Source organism: Aythya marila (genome assembly GCF_965140915.1).
Source record: "Aythya marila genome assembly, chromosome: 3".
Taxonomy (NCBI): domain Eukaryota; kingdom Metazoa; phylum Chordata; class Aves; order Anseriformes; family Anatidae; genus Aythya; species Aythya marila.
The window spans coordinates 51,120,063-51,141,743 of record NC_139044.1 but is presented as its reverse complement, the minus strand read 5'-3'; the positions used below and the strand labels follow the sequence as shown (position 1 = coordinate 51,141,743).

General features: G+C 43.0%; 1 protein-coding gene across 4 annotated transcripts in view; it reads right to left on the bottom strand.

Moving 5' to 3' along the window:
- The window catches only part of UST (uronyl 2-sulfotransferase), a gene marked incomplete at its 3' end in the record, with an annotated part of 164,715 nt that extends 147,759 nt beyond the window's left edge, over positions 1-16,956 (bottom strand). For 3 of the 4 annotated variants that reach the window (XM_082757635.1, XM_082757636.1, XM_082757637.1), the window contains exon 1: positions 16,413-16,917. In XM_082757635.1, the coding sequence (XP_082613761.1) occupies positions 16,413-16,683 (271 nt within the window). In that variant the 5' untranslated portion in view covers positions 16,684-16,917. Of the gene's footprint in view, positions 1-16,412 lie in introns of all 4 variants that reach the window. The other variant, XM_082757638.1, reaches the window with a different exon arrangement.
- Between the last annotated feature and the right edge of the window lie 4,725 nt (positions 16,957-21,681).

Below are 21,681 nucleotides of genomic sequence, written 5' to 3'. Positions count from 1 at the left end.
ATTTAACTAGATCCAACTAACACATGCAATTACAGTAGGAAAAAGGATGCAAAAGTACTCAAGCTGATCTTCCTTAACTCCAGGAAACAGAGAAAGTACTGGAGAAAAAGAGGAAAAAAAAAAAAAAAAAAAAAAAACAGGCAAAATTCCTTCAGATAGGAATGCTTGCCAGTGCCAAATATGAATGTCTTGTGTGTGCTAAAGGAAATCTCAGAATATTACTGCTAATCTCAGAAAATAAATTAACACAATAGCAATTCCTCTCTCAATCCACAAGTAATTTTAAGCTAAGCTTGCTATAATTTCTTTAAAATTAAACTATAATTGAAATTTTTTATTTTGTTTTTTTTGGGGCTCCTCAAACTTCAAGTCTCCCATCCTTGGAACACCAATCTGAATTAGATCCAACCTGCCAGAGGTATCAGTTTCACTGAAACAAATCTGCTTCAATATTTTTCACTTGCAAAGGCACTGTCCAATTTATTTCAAGACAGAATCACACTGGAGTCAGAGTAACAAAAACAAGCAGGCTTGATTTTATCTAACTTTGGCGAAGAGACGGAAGCATCACATCGTTTGAAGTTAATACATCCTAGAGGCACAATGGATTTACTGTTCTACTTCTTTGTTCTAAGAAATCGCTCTCCTACTGACCTAAGAGGAAAAAACACACAGAATGAGATGAAAATGAGAAAAAAGGATTGTGCTGAAAAGGGTAAAACGGTAGCTGGAATCACTCAGGAGCAATCCCTTCCCACCATAATCATGTTTACATCCTCTCTTGAACTTCCCATCCATTCTCTCTCCCTCAGACATATATGTTCTCTAGGATTTTGTTGTTGTTTTGGGAGAGCTTAACTTTGCAGAATACATGCAGAAGCTAATCAAACTGTACTTCTAAAATGTTTTCTGCTACAATAAATTGTAGGTCTAAATAATTTTATTTTGACTCCTAGGCTCAAGTCCAACTGGATATTTAACTGCGTAAAACTTAAGAGCAAGTTCATTACTAAAGTTCAGACTCCAGAAGAAATATTCAAGCTATAGAAGTGATTTGTGAATGTGACGTGCAATTTTGACATATCCATCTCCTTTAGGCTGCAACTGAAGCCTGGACGTAGGCCCTACTCCTAAATCTGCACCCAATCAGCAACACATCTGTCACATCGATCACCCTCAATGCATGTGCACTCTAGACTCAAAACAGCTCCACATCAAGTACAGCACAACAAACAGTGAAAAACTGGCTTCTGGGTTCTGTTCTCACAGCATTCAAAGGCTTTATTTTATGAGATCTCATCTACAGTTGGAAATACAAAGTAGTATGATGACTGCTTTTTCTATGTCCTTTCATTTCCTAGCGCAAGAGAAGAAACATTTCCTTCACACTTCACGCTAGAGCTGACTTTTCCCTCCTACTCTTAACCAAATTTCTGGTAGGACAGAACGTGCAGTCAGCTTTGCACAGCATAGCAGAGGTGGAAAGGCACCTCGGGAGGTCATCTACTCCAGCCCACCTGTTCAGGGCAGGGTCAGCTGGAGCAGGGAGCTCAGGGACTGCTTTGGAATATCTCGAGGCAACCTATGCCAGTGCTTGACCATCCAGACGTAAAAAATGTTCTGTTATGTTTAAGTGGAATGTCCTTTGTCACCAGGGCCCCACCTTATTCAGGAGCAGAACCTCAGTTTCCCATCTGTATCTCAAGAGTAAAGGAGATCCAATGGTAGATGTTTTAATTCCTTACAGCCATTCCTAATTCAATTGTAAATTAGAGGGAGGACACACATACTGACCTCTGCGTAGCAAGGCAAAGAAGTAATGCACTGTTTAGTATGTGCTTTAACTCTGCATCTTTTTCATATTGATTAAACTGTGTGTAACAAAGGATATAATTTCTCTTTTTATACACACACACACACAATTGATGCTGTTTTTTCCATAATCACATTACATTTTCTTTCTATTAAGGTAAGTCCTGTAACCCAGCGCCTAAACTCTGCACTATCTCTGTACTCAAAAACATGCAGGAAAAAAAAAACTACCACTGAAGAAAAATCTAGCAGATCCTCCTCCTAAAAAATGAACATGTGACACTACAGACTGAACTCCAAATAAAACAAACTGAAGATAAAGTTACATAAATACAATAATATTAAATAATGAAATGTAAATTCTAAGAAATTTCAATATACGCCAGTACGATAAACCCAGTTTGGTCACACACTTTATGTTATTTCTAGTTAAAGAAAATAAACATCAGGCCCTACTGAACTGTAGTTCTCAGCAGTAACTTAGCATTTGTGTCTCAGACGCACTGAAATTGGTATAATTCACATAAGGACTATTAATGCAAGCTCTGGCTTTTTAGTTGCTTAACATACACTTTCCCATTCTAAACTCCTTTACTTTACAGGACTTTTAAGCTGGTGAAGCAAAATTTTTTTTTGGTCAAAGAAATTGCGATGCATTCAAAAGCACACAAAAGAGCATTTCGCAAATTTGTACTTTATATAAACTGTTCTTTGTGGTTAACAAAGAATTACAGCTGCGGGAGGCAGAACGCATTTAGCCATACATTAGTACTAACATCATTTTGTTATAAGTGCCCAAAAACATGGCAAAGGAAGGAATGAGGAAAAATGCTTACACTTTTCCTCCTCCTTGTTCTTCCATCCAACTTTCTTTCCAAGTTGAACAGGAACATTTTCTAGACAATACATGTGACCTGCACAGCATTGTAAGCCTCTGTGAGATATGACCAAACGCATACAGGTATGCACTAATAAATCTATCCAGTCACATGGATTCCAAATCCTTGGGTCTGCAATCCAGCAAGCATTCACTGCCCTAGCATGCTACCAAAACAAATAAAAGAGATTAGTAATGCTTGGTCAGTAGGCAGGACCCTGTGCAGTCAAGGATCAGGAGTGCAAACAGCCTACAAACATCCATGCTTCTTTTTTCTTGGAGAAAGAAAAGAGTGTAAACCTTACTTATGATGTTATTTATAGAGTAGGAGTAAGGAAATCCTTTGAACCAGAGCCATACTACAACTGAACAGCTAAACCTGCCACTTCTAACTCAAACTTAACTACATATCGAAGCACTGTGGGTCTCTTATTTTCCTTGATGTTGAACATATACACATAAAAAATAGCTCACAATCACCACATTTATTTGTTACAGGAATGAAATTTCAAGTTTGAATTAGGATTCAGAGTACTATGCATGAAAATGGAGAACGTTCATACTTTGTTAGCCAAAATGTAATCACATAAAAGCAAAAAACTACCACATAAACCACTCAATTCTTCTGCCTTATTTTTTTTTTTAATATTGCTGTTTTGTTTTGTTTGTTACATGGTAACGATTCTGATAGAATGAGAACATAAATTCCCTGGTCTCTTTTCCTCATACCATGCAGTAATTACCTGTGAATTAAGGCAATTTGTGAATGTAAAATTTTAACCAATTGTAGCCACAGGGCCTAAACAGATGAAGCTTGCATGAAACTCATCGACTCCCTCACATTATGAGATCCTTTGTAGTAAAAACATTTCTGTTTTCAGCACAGATAAGGAAGTGTTTCTAAAGCTGAATATACAGCTTTTAAACTCTGCTGGCTACAAAAGCAGCTGTTTTAACATCTACCCATTCCACAAATACAATTTTTCCCATGACAGTAGGGGCTTTGGTGAACAAATTACACAGAGGTGATGAAGACAGCTGCAGAAGGCAACAAGAAATAGGCCAATTACCTTTTCAGTGGGAAGAGGCTCCATAACACGCCGTTTATTGCTTATCTGCTCCCCCACTGCTGTTCCTGTCTCCTGCTCACTCATTTTAAGAAGAACACAGTAAGAGGTGCTCTGTTCTAGCTTAAATCAGGAAAGATTCACCCAGCAACCTGTCCTTCTCTCACCCCACTTTTCCCCCTCCCAGTTATCACTTCTTCCCACATACTTTGCTTTTCTTTTGAGAGACTCAAGTCTTACGTATGGCTCTGCAGAAGCAGGCTTCTCCTGTTGATGGGAACAGGTTGAGTGAAGACTAAAAAGTGGCTGCTTGCAGAAAGGAAAATACAAGTTACTATATGTACATAGGGCAGTGGCTCTGTAAAAGCTACTCCACAGTCTGTCAGACTTCACAGGATCAGAACAGCTTGGGTGGGAAGGGACCGTATCCAGTTCCAAGCCCTCTGCCATGGGCAGGGGTGCCACCCACTAGATCAGGTTGCCCAGGGCCTCATCCAACCTGGTCAGACTTGGTTTCACTCTCTTCTGAACCTTAAAAAGCCCCACCAAAGAAAACCAAAACAAACAAACAAAAACGAGTAACTCCATTGCCTTTCAGGAGCATTGTGCAGATATGCTCCCCACAGGCTGCATAAACTTAAATCACCCCAACCAGGCGAGCCAGATAAGTGCTGTGAAAAAGGCAAGCAGAAGGGCTGCTGTTTTGTTAAGCATCAGTGTTTCATTAGACATGCTGTATGCATTTCCAGGCAAATCCCTGTCCTTCTGAGTCCAGGAAATTGTGGATCTATTTCTGATACTTCTATTCACCAAGCAAACAACACCAAGCAAGTTACAAAGCCCCTCTGTGTGCCTTAAATAAAAGGTGTTAATATTTACTTTCCTCTTTGAAGTGTTGGATGGAAACTGTCATATGAAGATAAAAAACAGAAAGATGTACCCTCTGGTCTGTAATCAGAGATAGAAGGGGAAGAGAGGAAGACAGTCAGCAGCTCCCTTGCAAAAGCTGAATGACTTCTTGGTCTATGACACCAAGCAGGAAATTCCAAGATTTTTTCATTTTTAAGAAATAAGTTTATCACTGATGCAATAGCTCCAGACAAACATCTCTCCCTACAGATCAGGGGTAGTACAAACAAATCCACTAAACAGGGGCAGCTCTTATCTCGGGGCCAGTTGGGGTTCAACAGCCCCTCCAAGCTTTATAACCCTCAGTAACATCTCACTGAATCTTACTTCCCTCATGCCCAAAGCACGGGCAGTGTGTGCGCCCTCACCAAGCCCAGCACCACAGCACACTGGAACAGGCAGCCCACTGGGATCCCTGCCAGGTAAAAACCATCGGACCCTCCACTGCTGCTGCCTGCTCACACTCCAGCCTGACATGCCTTATTCTAGAGCTAGAGGAGTGAAAAGGAGAGTGGCAATGCCAGCAACGGTATCACAGCTTACACAGTGAACTTACTGCATGCGAGTCACTGAACACCTCACCCCAGTAATGAGATCCAGCTACTGCCAGCCTCAGCTCTGCTGGAGCTGGGGTCAGAAGGTGAAAGACTGCACGCAACTTTAGAATCTTTCAGCTTCCAACATTCATAACCAAAACATTCCAGGGAAAAAAAATGAAGCCGTCAGCTGTTTCCATGTAGCACAGCGCAGAAAGTAGGTGACTGCTGAGCTATAAAGAATCCCAGAGCTTTCCCAAAGTTTGCCTCATTGATTAGATAAGATTCAAAACTAGAGGGGGGATGCAACAAGATTAATAGAACAAGGCTGTTTATCAGTTCAAAAGTGATTTAAGAAATAAATCAGCACCAAAAAGGCAATATGCAAGCACCTTGGATTCCTTACTTGGATTCCTTTCTCCCTCATATATGTGCTGAAAAAGACTTCCAAGGAAGCCTGTATTTTGCAAAGGACTTCCCTCTCTCATTCCCATATCACCTTCCCTTGTCCAGAAGGTGAGGCTACACCTTGATTTTCATAAAACAGACTTGTCTTTCTTCCCAAGTTACCTCTGGTTTCAATGTTTCCTCAGCCAGTAAGGGGCAACACATCCTCAGGTTGCAGCTAACTCTCAGTCTCACCTACCTCTGTGCCCCTTGGTAATGGTAGCCAATACATTAGCTTATCTATTATTCATTATTATATGTACTGCTGCGCCTCTATCAGCCTGTTGCATGGATGCAGTGATGACCAAAATGACACAAGTGGAAAAAAAAAAAAAAGACAAAAAAAATCACAAAGAACCACAAGTGCTAAAGTTTAGGCACTGCTATTTTGCTGTTCTAAATAATTTACTCATTGTGTTATCTCCCAGTGGGCAACACAAAAGAAATCAATACATTTGTATGGGAAGTTCTGGTAGGAAAGAACAATCAGCTGCAGATAAGAAAGGAACTAAGACGTCAGCAATTTCACAGCCTTTGCCTTACAATATCTGCTACAATGTTTTAGATTATATCACAACCCTTGTCACACACCCCTCTCACGGAACTGTGAGACTTTGGGAGAAATACGCATACCGTATTATCAAATCCACCCATCAAGCGGTGACGAATATCCCCTGTGGTGTTATTTTTCCAGTGTTTTATGCAGTCTATTTCTAGGCATCCTAAGCACTGAGGTTTCCATGACCCACTGACATGAACTGCTCTCTCAACCTAAAAATCTTGCTAGTGGGGCTTCCAGTCTCCTCTCCCTCCCCCTCATCTCCAGTAGTCATCAACCCATGGTTTTAAGAATAAATGCCACAACGACCCAGATTCTTGCCATCAAACTTCAGAAGTCAAGGACTTGGCTGTCATGAAGACACAGGCAGCCCTACTGCTCTTGGGAGTGACCTCTGCCGCTCCCCGATGGCTTCAGAGGAAACCTTTGAAAGGAGAAGTCAGGGCCTTAAGGACAAGCCACACTCGGTCTAAACCTCATGCAACTTTTTCTGATCATCAAAGACACCTTTCCGTCCCCTCTTCCCCCAAGCAGTTCTCTTCCACTTAACCTCTTCTTGGAACACTACTGTCCAAAATGCCATTTCCATCTGTAGTCTCATCAAACTTCAGAAGAGGCCTACAAATATCTCAGCTCTACAACCTTTCTGTGTATTTTGAAAAATCTTGTTTGCATTTTTCTTTGCTTTTTAAGAACGCAAAGGTACGGGATACTTGTGGGACACTTCTCCCAAGATCCTTACTTCTGATTTTCAACATAGATTCAGATCTCTTTGCTAGATGTAGGACACACAAGAGAGGGAAGAAAGCCACCAAGGGAAGAGAAGCCACTCTGGAAGCCACCAGCTGCTAAATACGGTCTGGTGTTGTACAGGAAATGATTAACCAGGGGACTGGGCCACTACCCGTAAATACAACAGAAGCAGAGGGAAACAGAGATGGCCACATCTTACAAGGCAATGAAAAAATGAGGAAATGAGACCAGAAAAAAAAAAAAAAAAGACCAATACTATATTTATCTCCTTTCTGATAAAAATAAGTGGGAAAAATTGGCCATACTAAAGCTTTATTTGCTGTGAGATGAAGCGATAATAATACTAATCAATTAGTGTAAGCATTCATTTCACAAAATTATCGTGTCATTTGAAATTGAAGCTGGAACTGGTATACTGGGAGACAAGATCTCAAACACCTTCTGAAACGGTATCATCAGACTTGCTTTCTTTTCAGATCTCCTCAGCCGTCCCAGTCCCTGCAGGTCTCATGTTGTTTTCAACACAAATTGAGAATGGAAATTGAAGTTGAAAAATGAAATTGCCATGGAGCAAAGCTGTACAATTTCATATTCTGAATAGGTAATTACTAGTCTATCTGGAAAAACAACAGACTTTCCAAATAGGGGAAAAAAATTGAAATGATGAGTCAAACCCCTTGATTAGCAGCTTTTGATCTGGCCACTGGCTGCTCATCTCAAAGATCCGTAATATGCTAGCAGTTTGGTGACCTCCTATGAATACTATGTTATGTATTCACAACGCATCTGGGGCTGACACATTAAAAACCTCTACTGGCCAAGTGGATGGTTGGTTCTCCTTCAAGTCAACATGCTCAGGAGTGGGAGCACTAAAACCTACCTCTGAGTACCCAAATTGTCAAGGGCTCCATGATCTCCATGCCAGTTTCATGACAAACTTCCACTCTGAATCATTAAGCGTGACAGAAAGGAAGCTTTGGCAAGCATCCAAACATCCGTTTCTGAAGCACTAGTACTCATAAACCCTAATACAGACCTAATAATCGTGCTTCCACACTTAAAGCCAAACATCTATTTTCCACACAACAAGATCTGCTTCCCTCATTCCAGCTCTGAAGAGCAAGAGAGTAAAATAAATTTCAGACAAATTATTGCTCTCCACTTCCTATCCACCCTCCATTCTCCAAACATCCCCTAACACAGATCCTAAAACAAAGAAAAACAAATGCCTTGATATATAAACATAAGCTATGTTTGAAAATCTACTTGCCTGCTCACCAATAAAGATGGGGAAACTTTTGGTGAAAAGTCATGTGTCATCATTTTCCATGGCTTTCACTCAAAAGTTAAAAAACAAAACAAAAATAAAACAAACAAACCAGCCAACAACCAAGCTTTTAGCTTACGCTTTTGAGCCACTGCTGCATTGGTCAGATGAGGTGTTGGAGACAAGAAACTCCACTGCCCAGGGAAAGGCAGCAGTGGCTGAGACAGCAGCGGGGTACTCGAGCCTGGTGCTCCCTTTCACCTTAATGGCAACATGCTATGACTGACCTGTCTGAAAATAACCGATCCTACTTGTATTACACATCTATCACAAGCTGTAATGATCTGGAAGCAGCTCTTGCCCCTTAACGATTAGAGAGGAGATAACTAGCTGAGGGTAGATACCTAACTCAGGAGATAAAGTCTGGCGCATGAGTCCTAAAGCAAGACACAAACAGGCACACAATTCTCATGCATTTCAAAATGAGTCTCATCCCTTTCATGCCCCCATGGTTCAAATGATCAGGTTCTGGACCCTTGTAAGCCCTGGATCCTGATCCCACTACTCCAGAAGTAAAACAACGCAGAGCAGTGAGCATGGGGACCTCCCCCAAGCACCCAATCCTTCATGAAAGACAAACAAATTTGAAATGGCTGCAAACATGTCCTTAAAAATTATCTGTCCTGAGTAACAACGTGGTAGTTTATTTTCTTGAGTGTGTTCACCAAAGTCAGATGAACAGAGAAAGCAGCTATTCGCTCCGCTGGCTGTGCTTCATAACACCATTAAAACACAGGGCTTCCTTTCACAGCGCTGCAATTTGGAACAGCACTTGCAGGGGGTCAGCAGCAGGTGCACAGTCACAACTTCCAAAAAAAGGATAAACAGACTTTTTTTTTTTAAATCTTGGATTGGAAGAAAAAAAAAAAAGTGAATTCTTACATCTCATCTACAAACCTTGTCTTTGCTTACAGAAACAGCTACAAAACCAAAATAGCTACTGGAAACTCTTCTTGAATGAGTTACTGAAGTCAGAAGTTAACATGTAAGTACTTCCCCTCAAAGCTAAGATAACCCAGGAAGAAGGGCTCTGTTCCTCTTAGGTGCCCCAAATTTATGTCTGAAAAAAAAAAAAAAAAAAAAAAAAAAAAAAAAAAAAGGCTAATATTATAAAAATACCACTCAAGCAGTTCCAGTAATTTCAGTTTCTTGCTACCCACAGAAGAGATTAGAAACTCTCTTTTGTGACTAATATATATATTAAATGACACAATCATAAGAAGAGGTAGGAGAAAGATTCAATTACTAGCTGGAAACAAGGGATAGAACAGCATACCATAAAAAAAGAGAGAGAAAGGAAAAAAAAAAAAAAAAAAAAGTGATGTTCTTTTTCTTTTTACTCCTTCAGGCTTTTGTGCCAGAACTGTCCTAGGACCAAAGCTGACCTGTTCAACTATTTTACAGAGCGTTCCCACCAAAAATCAAAGCTCTACATTGTACTTCTATCCTATGTTCCAGAAATTTTGACAAGCTAGACCTGCACTTAAGTAACAAATGAAAAAACTCCACTTACTGTCACTGATGATTCTGACATGTGCTACTGACTTCAGAATAGTTTTATCAGGAATCAGTGTGGTAGAGCTAGCATAGATGTTAATCTCAAACCATTTAACTTTTTTTTTTTTTTTTTTTTTTAGTTTTTAAATAGCCTTTATCCTTCCCACAATGCACTATGTGTTGAAGCTTTTGTACGAGTTACTGTTGTTAGAGTCTGCTTTCCAACATCCTTTAATGCTTATCATTTTTTGCCAAGCCCTAAGCAAAAGCAATTTTCTTCCTCCTTAATTTCAAATGAAAATAGAAGAACTACTCCATCAATCACCTTTTTTTCTTCCTGTGACAGCCACCATTCTTTTGGCTGAGCATTCCCTGACAGAGCACAAAATGCTTGCCATTCACTGGAAGTGAATGATGCTTCACGAAAATGTGGTTTTACTTTTGTTTTTGCAAATGAAGTCTATGCAGCACAAACGGAAACAAGAAGTACGCGATCTGACTGCATTCCCTTGGGCATGAAGTCTTTGCTATGAAGACGTACGCGCAGAACTGTTAGAAACTGATGCCCTTTGATGAGACCATGGCTATCAATTATAACAATAACTCCTAAAGTAAAACTGCACAGAGACTGTGTTAATGAACAGTAGCAATACCCTTAATAGGAATAAAGTAGCTGGACTGCTGACTGCCTCAGCCTACATGGGATCTCCCTTCCAACACTCTGCCTGCCTTAACACTTTCATAAATGGCCAAAATCACAAGTATCTTTCTTCTTTAAGTATTTCTATGCCTACCATCACTGTACGGAGAATATAATATTCTATTACATGTTTATCTTCTTTATGTCCTTTGGGCAAAAGGGATTAAAATAAGATGGAATTAATGTACAACTTGTTCAAAGTCATATGAACTCTGTCACAGACAAGAACTGAAGCCTTCCCCACTCCCCCAAGTCAAACTCTAGCATCCCATTTACCCAGTGGACTCATCTTCTCACAGGTGTATATACCTAGGTCTGTATCATATAATCTCAAGTTAGAAATATATGTGTATATATATAAATTTTGAAAAAAGTTGTAATAATATTCCCTCTCATCAGGAACTGAATTAATCTTTTCAAGGTCACAGGCAAAGCTGCCAAGATGAAGCAGAAAAATGTACACAGCTGCACACACACAATACCTGATTGCCATGCTGACTTTTGACTTGGTAAAACAGAAAATGTACCTCTGAATGAATATCATCCAATTTTCCAAATATATTTAGAATATCAGCATCACACTTTCAGGCAAGTTTAAACACTTTTGCTATATGAAGTGTTTCATGGCCAAGCAGGATAATGTTCTGTGATTCTGTGGTAACATAGTGCAGTGACCACTTCATCTTTCTGAAAGGAAAAGGCTTGAGTCAGTCATAAAAAAAAGGGACATTCTGTATCTGCTTAGAGTATTCCTTGACAGCATCATGTGTTAGCTAGAGCTCTGTTGATCTTACAACTGGACAAGTGGTGAATGATGAGCAAGTCTTGCAGCCTTTTAACAAAAGTTTATTGGAGATGAGGCACATCTTTTATATTCCAAAATAGCTTGCTTATAGCATGAGGATTTAGCAACATATATTGAAGTCCAAACACCTCAAAAGAAAATATGTACCACATTCTCCATAGCAAAATTAGGAAGTCCAAAGAGAACAGAAAAGTCAGTGAGGAAAGATACAGCTACAGACTTGTCATTTTGGTTCAGAATCTTTCTTTTCAAGGCTTTAAGAAGCAACTTCGAAGCTGACATTTCAGTTCCTTGTAATGTTAATGAATTTTAACATGTAATAAATTTCAAGTGTAATGTATTCTTAAACAGTCCACTGAAAAGCCAGACAAAAATCAAAATGCTTAAAAGTACAGAAGAGCTCTTTTGAGAACACCACATGTTCTTGAAATGATGAGGGGAAAAAAAATGTCAATAAGAACATAACCAGGGCCTTGTTAAAAGCATATTCATTTAAGAAGCAGATACTGTGTATCACCATATTGACTTCATCCATAGTGGAGGCTATCTTTCCTTGAATGTATTTTTCCTACTCACACATCTGACAGGTCTTCAAAACCAGCAAGTTTGTGGAAAACAATATTGATGATCCAAGTGCAAAACAAAACTGGATGAGCCAACTTTTTGGCCATTAAGAAACAAACAAACAAACAAACAAAAAAAACCACAAAAAAAAAACACACACAAAAAAAACAAACAAACAAACAAACAAACAAAAAAAAACAAAACAACAAAAAAAAACACAACACCCAACGATAAAATAACATGCTGTCTACCTAAAACGGAGCATGCTAGGTGCTTTCACTCTTAGGAAAGCTTGCCCTGAAAAACACCAGAAAAAAATACAAAAGAAAAAATCAACAGCCACACTGTACTGAAATAAAACCAATTCATACTACCTCAATGAAAATTCTTCGCTTTGCATTTAGTTTAAAATAGTTTGAAGATTTCTGCTACAGCTTCCCCTGAAAGATTTCTTTCTGCTGCCTTCACCTGACAGAATTATGGCTGGATTCTCCCGTGCGTCCAAAATAAACAGTCACCCTTGTTGTGACAACTTTAAGCCTACGGAGCACATCTCCTGGCCAAAACACTTGAGAGCTTCCAGCGGAATGAAGAGTGAGAGTGGGGAGCAATTTAGAGCCTGTTTCAGCACAACTGGCCACTTTAGTCTTTTGTCTTGCATAGGAAGCACAGCGCAGGCAATTTCCACATGCAATCAAACCCCTGACATCAAGCAGTGCACTTGTTGGCAGTCTCCCGGGGAGTTCAACAGGGGAAATGATTTAATTGACACGAACAACAACAACAACTTCACACTGCAAATACTGAAGATCAAAAGATTTATTTTTTTTTATTGGCCATTAGAGGGTTGCTAGCAGCCCTTGGAAATACCCGTTTCTGTGTTTTGAAGCACGTCTTTATCACAAGCCAAAGCAGGAAAGACTACAGCAACGTAAAGCCACTGCTGTTCCAAGGGAAAGGGGTCCCCAGTGCCTTCCCCAGATGCCACGGGTCTGCCCAAGATTTATGAGCTCTGTCCTACACATCTTGCAGAAGATCCTCCTCACTTCCTCCAAGTGCTGGAACTGTGTTTTGGTTAGCGAGCCAGGGTTACCTTGGCAGAAGCAACAAGCAAGATCTCATAGATGTTGTGTAAATCCCAATACTCCAGTGCATTACTGAAAAGCCTGGCAGCTTTTAAGCTTTCTTATTTTTTGAAGCTCATAGATGGTCCAGGACTGATATGTGCCCCCACACAGCAAATTTAAGCCCACTGGCAACAGGCATGCTTTTATGAAGTATCTTCCACAGATTCTTTAGAAATAGCTGACTAATACCCGCGCCCCCACAGAGTACATGCTGCAAACCAGTGCTCTACATCTATCCTGATGGCCTGACTACAGCGTGAAACTTGAGCCCTGTTCTTGTGAACCACAGCCAGAACGGACAGCGGAAACCAACAGCATTCCACAGACCTTTATTCCTATTAGATCTATTATGAGCTTGAATTCGGAACAGGATTAAAAAAAAAAAAAAAAAAAAAAAAAAAGCATAGCCTCATATCTACAGATCTCCTCCCATTTTCCCCATATGACCCTTCCAGAGCTCTGCAAAAGAGAAGAGATGGCAACGCAAAGTGGAAATACTGAATAGAGCTACTTTCTCCCCCCTACAAGACACCACAACATTTTTCCAACTGATTCTCCCCGATTAGTAGAGCAAGCAAACAAAATAGGAGACAAATACGGACAAAACACCAGAGAATCTGGTCCAGGAGGAAAAATAGTTACTAGTAGTCTGAATATTCTAAAAATACAGTCATCTGCCCCCCCAAACCTGTCCCCTGCCTCACCAAAGGAAAGTTGAGAGAATTAGCAAATCTTCACACTTGACTCCTTTGAAAACAAACTTATTCCTCCTCCACAGAGTATGCTGCAGGCCTAAGAACTAAATGAAAGCTGTTCAGCCTCGCAGTTCTCTCACCACCTAGATTTCCTTTAAAGCACACACCTGCCCAACACAGGTGTGATTTCCATCCTGATTGCCATTGAAGTCTTGTGCTGTTACTTGTGAACTTTCTTTCAAGTTCTGAAGTAAAAAAAAAAACATCCAAGCATTCCTTCCAGAGTATCATAACTAACCAGGAACAACACACTGAAACCTGAAATGCAAATAAAAAAGCAAAGCCGGACAAGACGGCCCCCCTCACGCTATGGAGGCCGCAGAGTAATTAAACTGAGAAATAAGTTTTCCCTTTGGTCTAGTGCCTCTTGGTTCTTGTAGCTATAAATGCAATAAGGGCGGCTGCAAAATTCACACACTGGAAACATGGTTTGCAAACTAGCTGTCTGTTTGATTGGGGATTTAAATTTTCACACCATAAACTGTGGCTTGGAAGGACTGGAAGGAAAGAGTTGCTTGTTCACTGGATCTGTGGCTTCAGGGGAAAGAAAAAGTTTGATTTTCTTTAACGTCATGAGACTTGACTAGTCAAGCTGTTTTACAAAGCACCATGCACATATGTAGGGCTTTGGTCATTAGCACAGCCAGGTGTCCACTGCCTATTACTCCAAACACTTGTCAGTCCCCTGGAAGGCAACAAGACTACCTGGTTACAAAAAAGCGTTCACAATTTGCAAACCTTACCAGTTGGACAAATCAAGGAGTATGCCACTGTTCTTGGAAAATGTACACTAGATATATAAAAACTCTTTAACAATGTCATCCATAGGGTGACAGCCCAAATGGCACTGTACACCAGCAAGGGTAAAATACCTGTAGAAAATACCATTCAAACAAGCACATTTACGTTGAGGCAGAACACGCTCCATTCACCAGCAGTGGTGCAGTTTGCTTGTTGGGTACCGGGGCTCAGTCCACAAGGACCCTGCTTCAGACCCAGGCACCAGCCTGCTGCAGGGCGTGAGGCAAGTCCTCATCCTCAATGTCCCGGCTGACCTGTGCACAAGGAGGAAACTCCTAGGCTAACAAGTGCAGAAGTTTGCTAATGGTGAGATATGAATAGATCTGTCCACTTTCCTCCTGAGGGAAGCCAACATTAAAAATAAAAAAAAAAAAAAAAAGTGACCACACAACAAAAACAACCACCCCCGTTTTCAAAGAACACCGCACTCCTTCCCCAGGAGCTCATCACGTTTAGGCGCGTACAACAAAGGCTCCTTGGCACCTGCTGAGCACCTCACAAAAACGATCACCACCCATTCACCCAGATCCAGCGTCTTCCAAGCTTTTAATCTCCAGGCCTCAGAAGACTTTCCAGCAGAGACAGCTACCGGCTATGGTGGTTCAAGCATCCGAACCCAGTTTTATTTCCTGGATCCCTCAAGAGCAGTCAAAAGGCCATAAAATGAGATACTGTCTAACCCCGTGTACCTCTATCTATTCCCTATTCTCTATTCACACCAGCCAAGCAAGACTCATCCTTAGTGAAGATTAAAATTAAAAAATTGGCATGAACTTTGCTTTGAAACAGAGATATCTGTACTTGATCCAATTAAGAAGTCAATCAGTTGTAAGCAAAACCTGCTTCCGCCTTGGTGGAAAACTCGTCCTTCAGTGGAGGAATATCTTAATAACTAACATTACATGAAGAAAAAGAGTCAGTAAAATCCAATTGGCAATACTTTGGCAAAGGCAATATGCTGGTGCATTTGTGAAGTAACGTTCAAAGAGTTTCTTCTTCTGTTCTCACTTGAATTTTCATTGACCTTTTTCTCCAGCTACAGTAGACTCAGACTATGAACCGGACAGGATTTCTGTCCACCTGGTCCTCCCCCCCACCCCACAAAACAGGGACAACTCGAAGTGGGCTGCTCGGAACCTTGTCCAGCTGAGCTCTGAGTGCCTGCAAGGATGGCCGGACCTCCCTGGGTAGCCTGTTCTGACATCTGACCACCCTCGTGTTGAAATTTCTTTCCCTAACATCTCATTGGCACTTCCCTTGCTGCAACTTTGTCTGTTGCCTCTTGTCCCACTGCTGCGTGCCTTCCAGAAGAGCCCGGCTTTGTCCTCTTATCTTTTAACTGAGGATACGGGATAGCTTTCCTTTAAAGAAAAGTAACACACGTACACGCACTGAGATGTGCTCCTAGGATGTTCACAAAACACATACGCACGCATACAGCTTTCAGCTTGTTTTTCTGAGCCACAAGTACTGCGCTCTACTTTGCAACCTAGTGCTGCTGTCTCTGAGGGGTTGCCCTTTTGCAGTGCTTAATGCTGACAGCTTGCCTTCGCAGCCACGAGGAGCTAAGGTGGTAAAAGCCGGTACCGAAACGGCTCCGCACCAACCTCCCCGTGAGGCGAAGCCCTCCGTTCCCCTTCCCCGTGCGGTTCAGCCCCGCCGCGGCGCGGCACTTGCACAACGCACTCCCCCCAGCTCCTCCGCGGGGCAGGGAAGCAGCCTCCAGCGGGGCAGACACGGAGGGCACCGCAACCCAAATCGCTGCGGGGCTGCGGCTCTGCCCCTGGGGGCGAAGCGACGCGGGGCGCCCCATCCCATCCCATCCCACCCCATCCCCGAGGCGCAACAAGTCCCCGGCGCGCCCGGCCGCGCTTACCCAGATAGTGCCGCAGGTCCAGCAGAAAGTGCGGGGGCCCCCCGTTGAGCTGGTAGAAGAGGGAGCCCAGGCAGAAGAGCAGCAGGGCGGCCATGCAGAAGCCGTAGTCGCGCAGCGAGAGGAAGGGCAGCAGCGACAGCGGCCGCCGCCGCCTCCAGCCCCCGCCCGGGCCCGGGCCCCCTCCGGCCGCCGCCGCCGCCGCGGGGGGCCGGGTGTCCGGGCAGCCCCCGGCGCCGCCGTGCTGCTGCTGCTGCTGCTGCTTCTTCTTCATCCTCCTCCCCTCGGCCGCCGCCGGCTCACGCAGCCCGCCGGGGAAGGCGCATCCTCCATCCGCCTGCTCGGCTCCGACTGCCCGCGGCGGGGAAAGTTGCCGGCGGCTCAGGGCGCCCGTCCCGTGCCCATCGCCCGCCGCCCCCGGCAGAACCCGGCGCGGCGGCTAAGGGGAGGGGAAGGAGGTGGCCACCATCCCGCTCCCGGGGCTCCTCTCCTCCTCCTCCTCCTGCTCCTGCTGCTGCTGCTGCCGCCGCCGAAGCTCCGCTCGGCCTCTCGCCCCGGTGTCGAGTTACAGCCGCCGCTCCGCCGCCGAGCCCTGCGCGCCGCCCGGCCCCCGCCCCGGCCCCGCCGCCCCCGCCCCGGCCCCCGCCGCCCGCCCACCCCTGCCCGGCCCGGCCCGGCCCCGGTCCCCGCCGTTGCCTCCCCGCGAGCGACCCCTGCGGGCGCCGTCGGGCGCCGCCTCCACGGGCCCGGCACATCCCGAGGCACCTGACCCGGGCGCTCCTGGCTCGGGCGGGGGTCGTGGGGCTGCCCCCTCGCCCCCACGGCCGAGCTGAGGCGAGGGGAGCGCCCCTCTCGCCGCCTTGCGACGGGCCCCGGGGATCACGAAAGCCCAGCGTGACTCCCGACCGCACGTGGCTCGCAGTGTGATCCCTCACGACTTGTGGTCGTGCCCGCAAAGCTGCTTCACACAACAAGGGTGAAGGGTTCTCGCTTCGTGCTGGGCTGTTTAATGCCATCGCCCTCTTCATACATCTCCTTTGAGACTGTTCGTGTCCCCAGGCACCGTCTGCAGCTGCAATGCATTTCGGTGCATCCCGTGGCCACACTGCCACCACTACAATGGAGGGAGGAGGCCTGGTACGGCGTTGCCAGTCCACAGTCTCATTTTATAGACCTGGCTAGAAGGGGAGGGCTTCCAGCCCTTCACGCGATCCCCCGAGAGCCTTCTTTTGTTTTTAGCCAACAGCAAGTTCTGTCCTCTGTGGTTTGGGAGAAAAGTAGGAAATCATGACCCAAGTGCAACTCGCCAGGTCAGAAACCAAAATGCAATCACCCTTTTCCTTTTTAGGCTTAAAAAAATGCATCCTGATTGAGGGGGGCTGACTCATAATCCTTTAGCACTCGCAGCTGCAAATTCTGCTCAGTAGGCTGGATTCAGGCGTTTTTGCCACTGACACTGAAAGGCACGTGTAAATGCCTGAATCCCACCTACCTTACTGGCTTAGATTTGTTGCTGGTTTCCAGCAGTAAAGGGCATCTGCTGAAACAGGGAAATGAACCTTAGTGGTGTGGACAGGACCATAGAGCCAGAACCTGAAAATAAACAACTAGTGAGCAATCCCCTTGGATTCATTGATAAACAATATCCCCATAGTGGCTGAAAGATCAGACCTTAGAGGATTTGGAGAGGAAACTATTTGGTTTAGTTACAGTCTATGGCATCACTGCACAGATCTTTCAAAATCCACACAAAACCCAAACAAAAACAAAGTTAGGAACAATGATACCTCACTTCTGAGAAGGAGAAAACAAAAAAGATAAAATATAAAACAGTTCCACTTCAGGCTAGTGCTCAAGCATCAAAATTGACATAAAAGGTCAGTCTTTAGGACTGTAGGTTGCTTTAAACAGAAATCCCCAGTAATATTCAGCAGATACAGTCCTAAGTGTATTTGCATGGTTAGACTACCACTTAGTGATTCTCATGAATGTCAGTTTGAAACAAAGTGTGAGGGGCTTACTTAACCTGCTCTGCTGCCTTGGATGTCTTGCATTATTTTATATTGCTTTGAACACTTAAATTGTCTACCAGACAGTTTGCAACAACCACACTGCAGATTCATTTTGCAGTGCTAGCTACTGTTGCAAATGAGAAACCGGTAAGCATTTACATTGAACGTTTGAGAAAAATGGATGCTTTGACAAGAAGACAGACAACATCTGTAAGGTGAATCAATACATCTCTATTTTTCTAGTTGCAAAGAATGTCTTTGATCTCTAGGAAGAGATTGTGGAAAAAAAAAATAAAAATGGAAAGCAAATCTATCATTGGGAAGAGAGCGCTTTATTAAGATCACTCTTTCCATCGACAGGTAAAAAAATTCTCTTAAGAGGAAGAAGAGAAATCATTATTCCTTTCATATGTATGAACTATCACACCTCTGTTATTCTATCAATTAAAATGCCTAAAATTAAAGTAGGACAACAAGTAGGAAAAATAAATATTGTTTACTTTGTTATAGCTTGATGTAGTGTAACTGTCTCCCTATTTTTAATTCCCCTGTTACTTATCGACTTTAACAAAAATGTATGATTATGCATGCACAGCGTAAAGCAATTAAAACATATATATATATCCTTAGCAGGATTTTTGCATTCAAACACACACACGCAGAAGAATGAAAACCCACATTAAAGGAAAGATACGGTTGAAAAGCCAAGTGTCAACATTAAGAAAATCCAAAGGTAAAATTTTTCAGACAAACTTGTTTTAACTTGTAGAGGATTTGAGTTGCAATTCAGCCTTTAATTGTGTGATTATATTGTTTGCTCCCAGGACTGCTGCCTTGTATGGTGTCTGCGACAGTCACTGATCATTGAACACGCAGATTTTTGGTTTATTTTTAATCTCTTTGTTCAACATATGTCCTCAGGCTTTGTTTAAAGCTATCTAAATCCTGCCTGTAATATGGAATTATTAATGTCGTAATAGGCTTTTCCACAGTGTTCATTGTTACAGTACCTTGAGCATACCAGGAATGTTTCTGAATTACTTTCATGCAATGCAGCTAATATCACCATTTCACTAATTGTACAAATGGGACACAGAGATTAATGTTAAACATGTCTATTAATTTTGGTTGCCAGGCTTGAGATGACAGGGTTTGCCTTAGCGAAATACTTAGTGTTATGAAGCATTTTGTACGTTGACAGCATAGCTCCCATGGACTTTAGGCACAGCTATGAATGATAACGACTTCTACAAATCAGAGCCCAGGCTCTCAGACTGAACACTAGGCATAAAACGACCACTCAGTGGCCACGCAGTTCAAGCAATCTGCTCAATGCCATATAGGAGTGCTGTGGTGCTAGCAGGCACACCACCGATAACTTTCAGAGCAGTATTTCAGATAACTTTCAGACTGCAGCAGTCTTCATGCTCCTTGCCTGTCTTGACCTTGTCCTGCTCCTTTTTTTCCTCCTCTCCTAGACCCAGTCTCAGCTCCAGGATCTTTGTCCAAGTGTGTTTCCTTCCATGACCTCAGCCAGAGTAGGTCCAGCTTTTTGCTCAGCTTTGCTCCAGCTGAATCCCTCTCCTGGCTGTGATGGTTCCAGCAAGAAGGATACTGTGAGCTCAGGGGTGGCTCCCTGGGGCTGGAGGAGGATGCTCAGAACAATCAAAGGAGCAGAGAATACCGCTGCCAACAATTCCCAGTTGGGTCTACCTCAGTGCTACACTAGAGACTGCTGAGCAAACTCATAACCCCCACTGAGAAATTAGCTCAGTGAGCGAGATGAGCACAAGGAGGTCGTATGTCAGCAGGACACACGTCTGCACTTGGCAAAGGTCCTGGTTTAGGTGCCAGTAGCCCAGTGGCCTCATCTGTCCAGTTTGTCAGGTCAGCTGCTTGCCAGCCCAGGGATGACAACGCACCCACAGAGCTGCTTGCTCATGGCTCCAAGCCCAGCACACTGCTCAGTTGCTTGGGAATGGCTGCGCCAGGCTGCTGGGGGCTATAGCTCCGCTCTGCTGAGCGCACACAGCCCGAGGTCACGTTGAGATCTGTAGCCTTCCATTGGAAGAGCAGAAACCATACGTCTAAAAGTAAACACTGATGTTCCAAGGAGTGGAGGCATTGTAGTTTCTCATTTTTGCAGCAGTAGGATTTTGATTCTAACATAAGCAAAACATCCTTCACTTATTCTGACATCTGAATATTTTTTGTTGTTGTTGAAATTTTCTAGATAAATTCTGCAAATTCCCCAGCTGGGGTATGCCATAATAGGCAGCTTGCAAAGGTGTAAGCAACTCGAAAGGGATAAGGTAGAACCCAGGCCCTGTTTTTTTGTAAGAGAGCAAAGACAGGAATTTTAGATGCAAGGCTACACTGAGTAAAGGCTCACTGGTTTATGGGAATAACCTAATGTAATATCATCTGAGAAGCACCCATGAAAGATTGCAGCTTGAGATTCCTCCAGCACTTTCTGTCTGATTTGGAAAGGGTTGAAAGCATTACAGGGTAATTGATGACAGCCGTGCAGGCTTTATTTTACTTTATTCAGCAACAGCCGATAATTTGATGGAGATGAAATAAGGGTTCACCGTGGCTTTTAATTTCATGCACACAAAATGCTTGCAAATTTCATCTTCCTTGACTGAACTAGGATTGTAGGTCTGTGCTGGCTAGTTGTATTAATTCTGTCCTTTGTGGAAGGTTCAGAAATACATTTCTGGGAAAAATATGATAGTAACTGTCTGAAGGTAGGTACATGAGCCACATCCTATAGCTCATACATCAAACAGGTACAACCTAGTGACACTCTGACAATGCAGGGTCATTCCAGAAAAGGTATTTAGAATTTTTAATTAAAATGCCATTTGAAAGTATATGAACATGGTCTATCAACATCACTTGGAGAGTAATAGAACTTATCAAAATGAATTCATATTAATCCCTTGACATTGCTGGCTCTCCCCAGCAAAGTGCTACTCACAGGGTTGTCCTTACTCCTGATTACAATGGTGTTGTTTGTTTAATTTTATCTGAAATCAAAATGGCTAACAGGAGTTAAACCAAGACCCTTTCTTTTTTTTCAGCAGTATGCATATTATTGAAAAGCAGCAATGAAAGCAGAAGGTACAAGACAGTGTTTTATAATGTATAGTCTTAAAGATCAATTTTTCCCCCATCATAAATGCCCACTCATAACAGCCCAACTGAATTCACTTTGACTTTGTGTCCTCTTTGTATTGATTTCCCAATAGTAATCT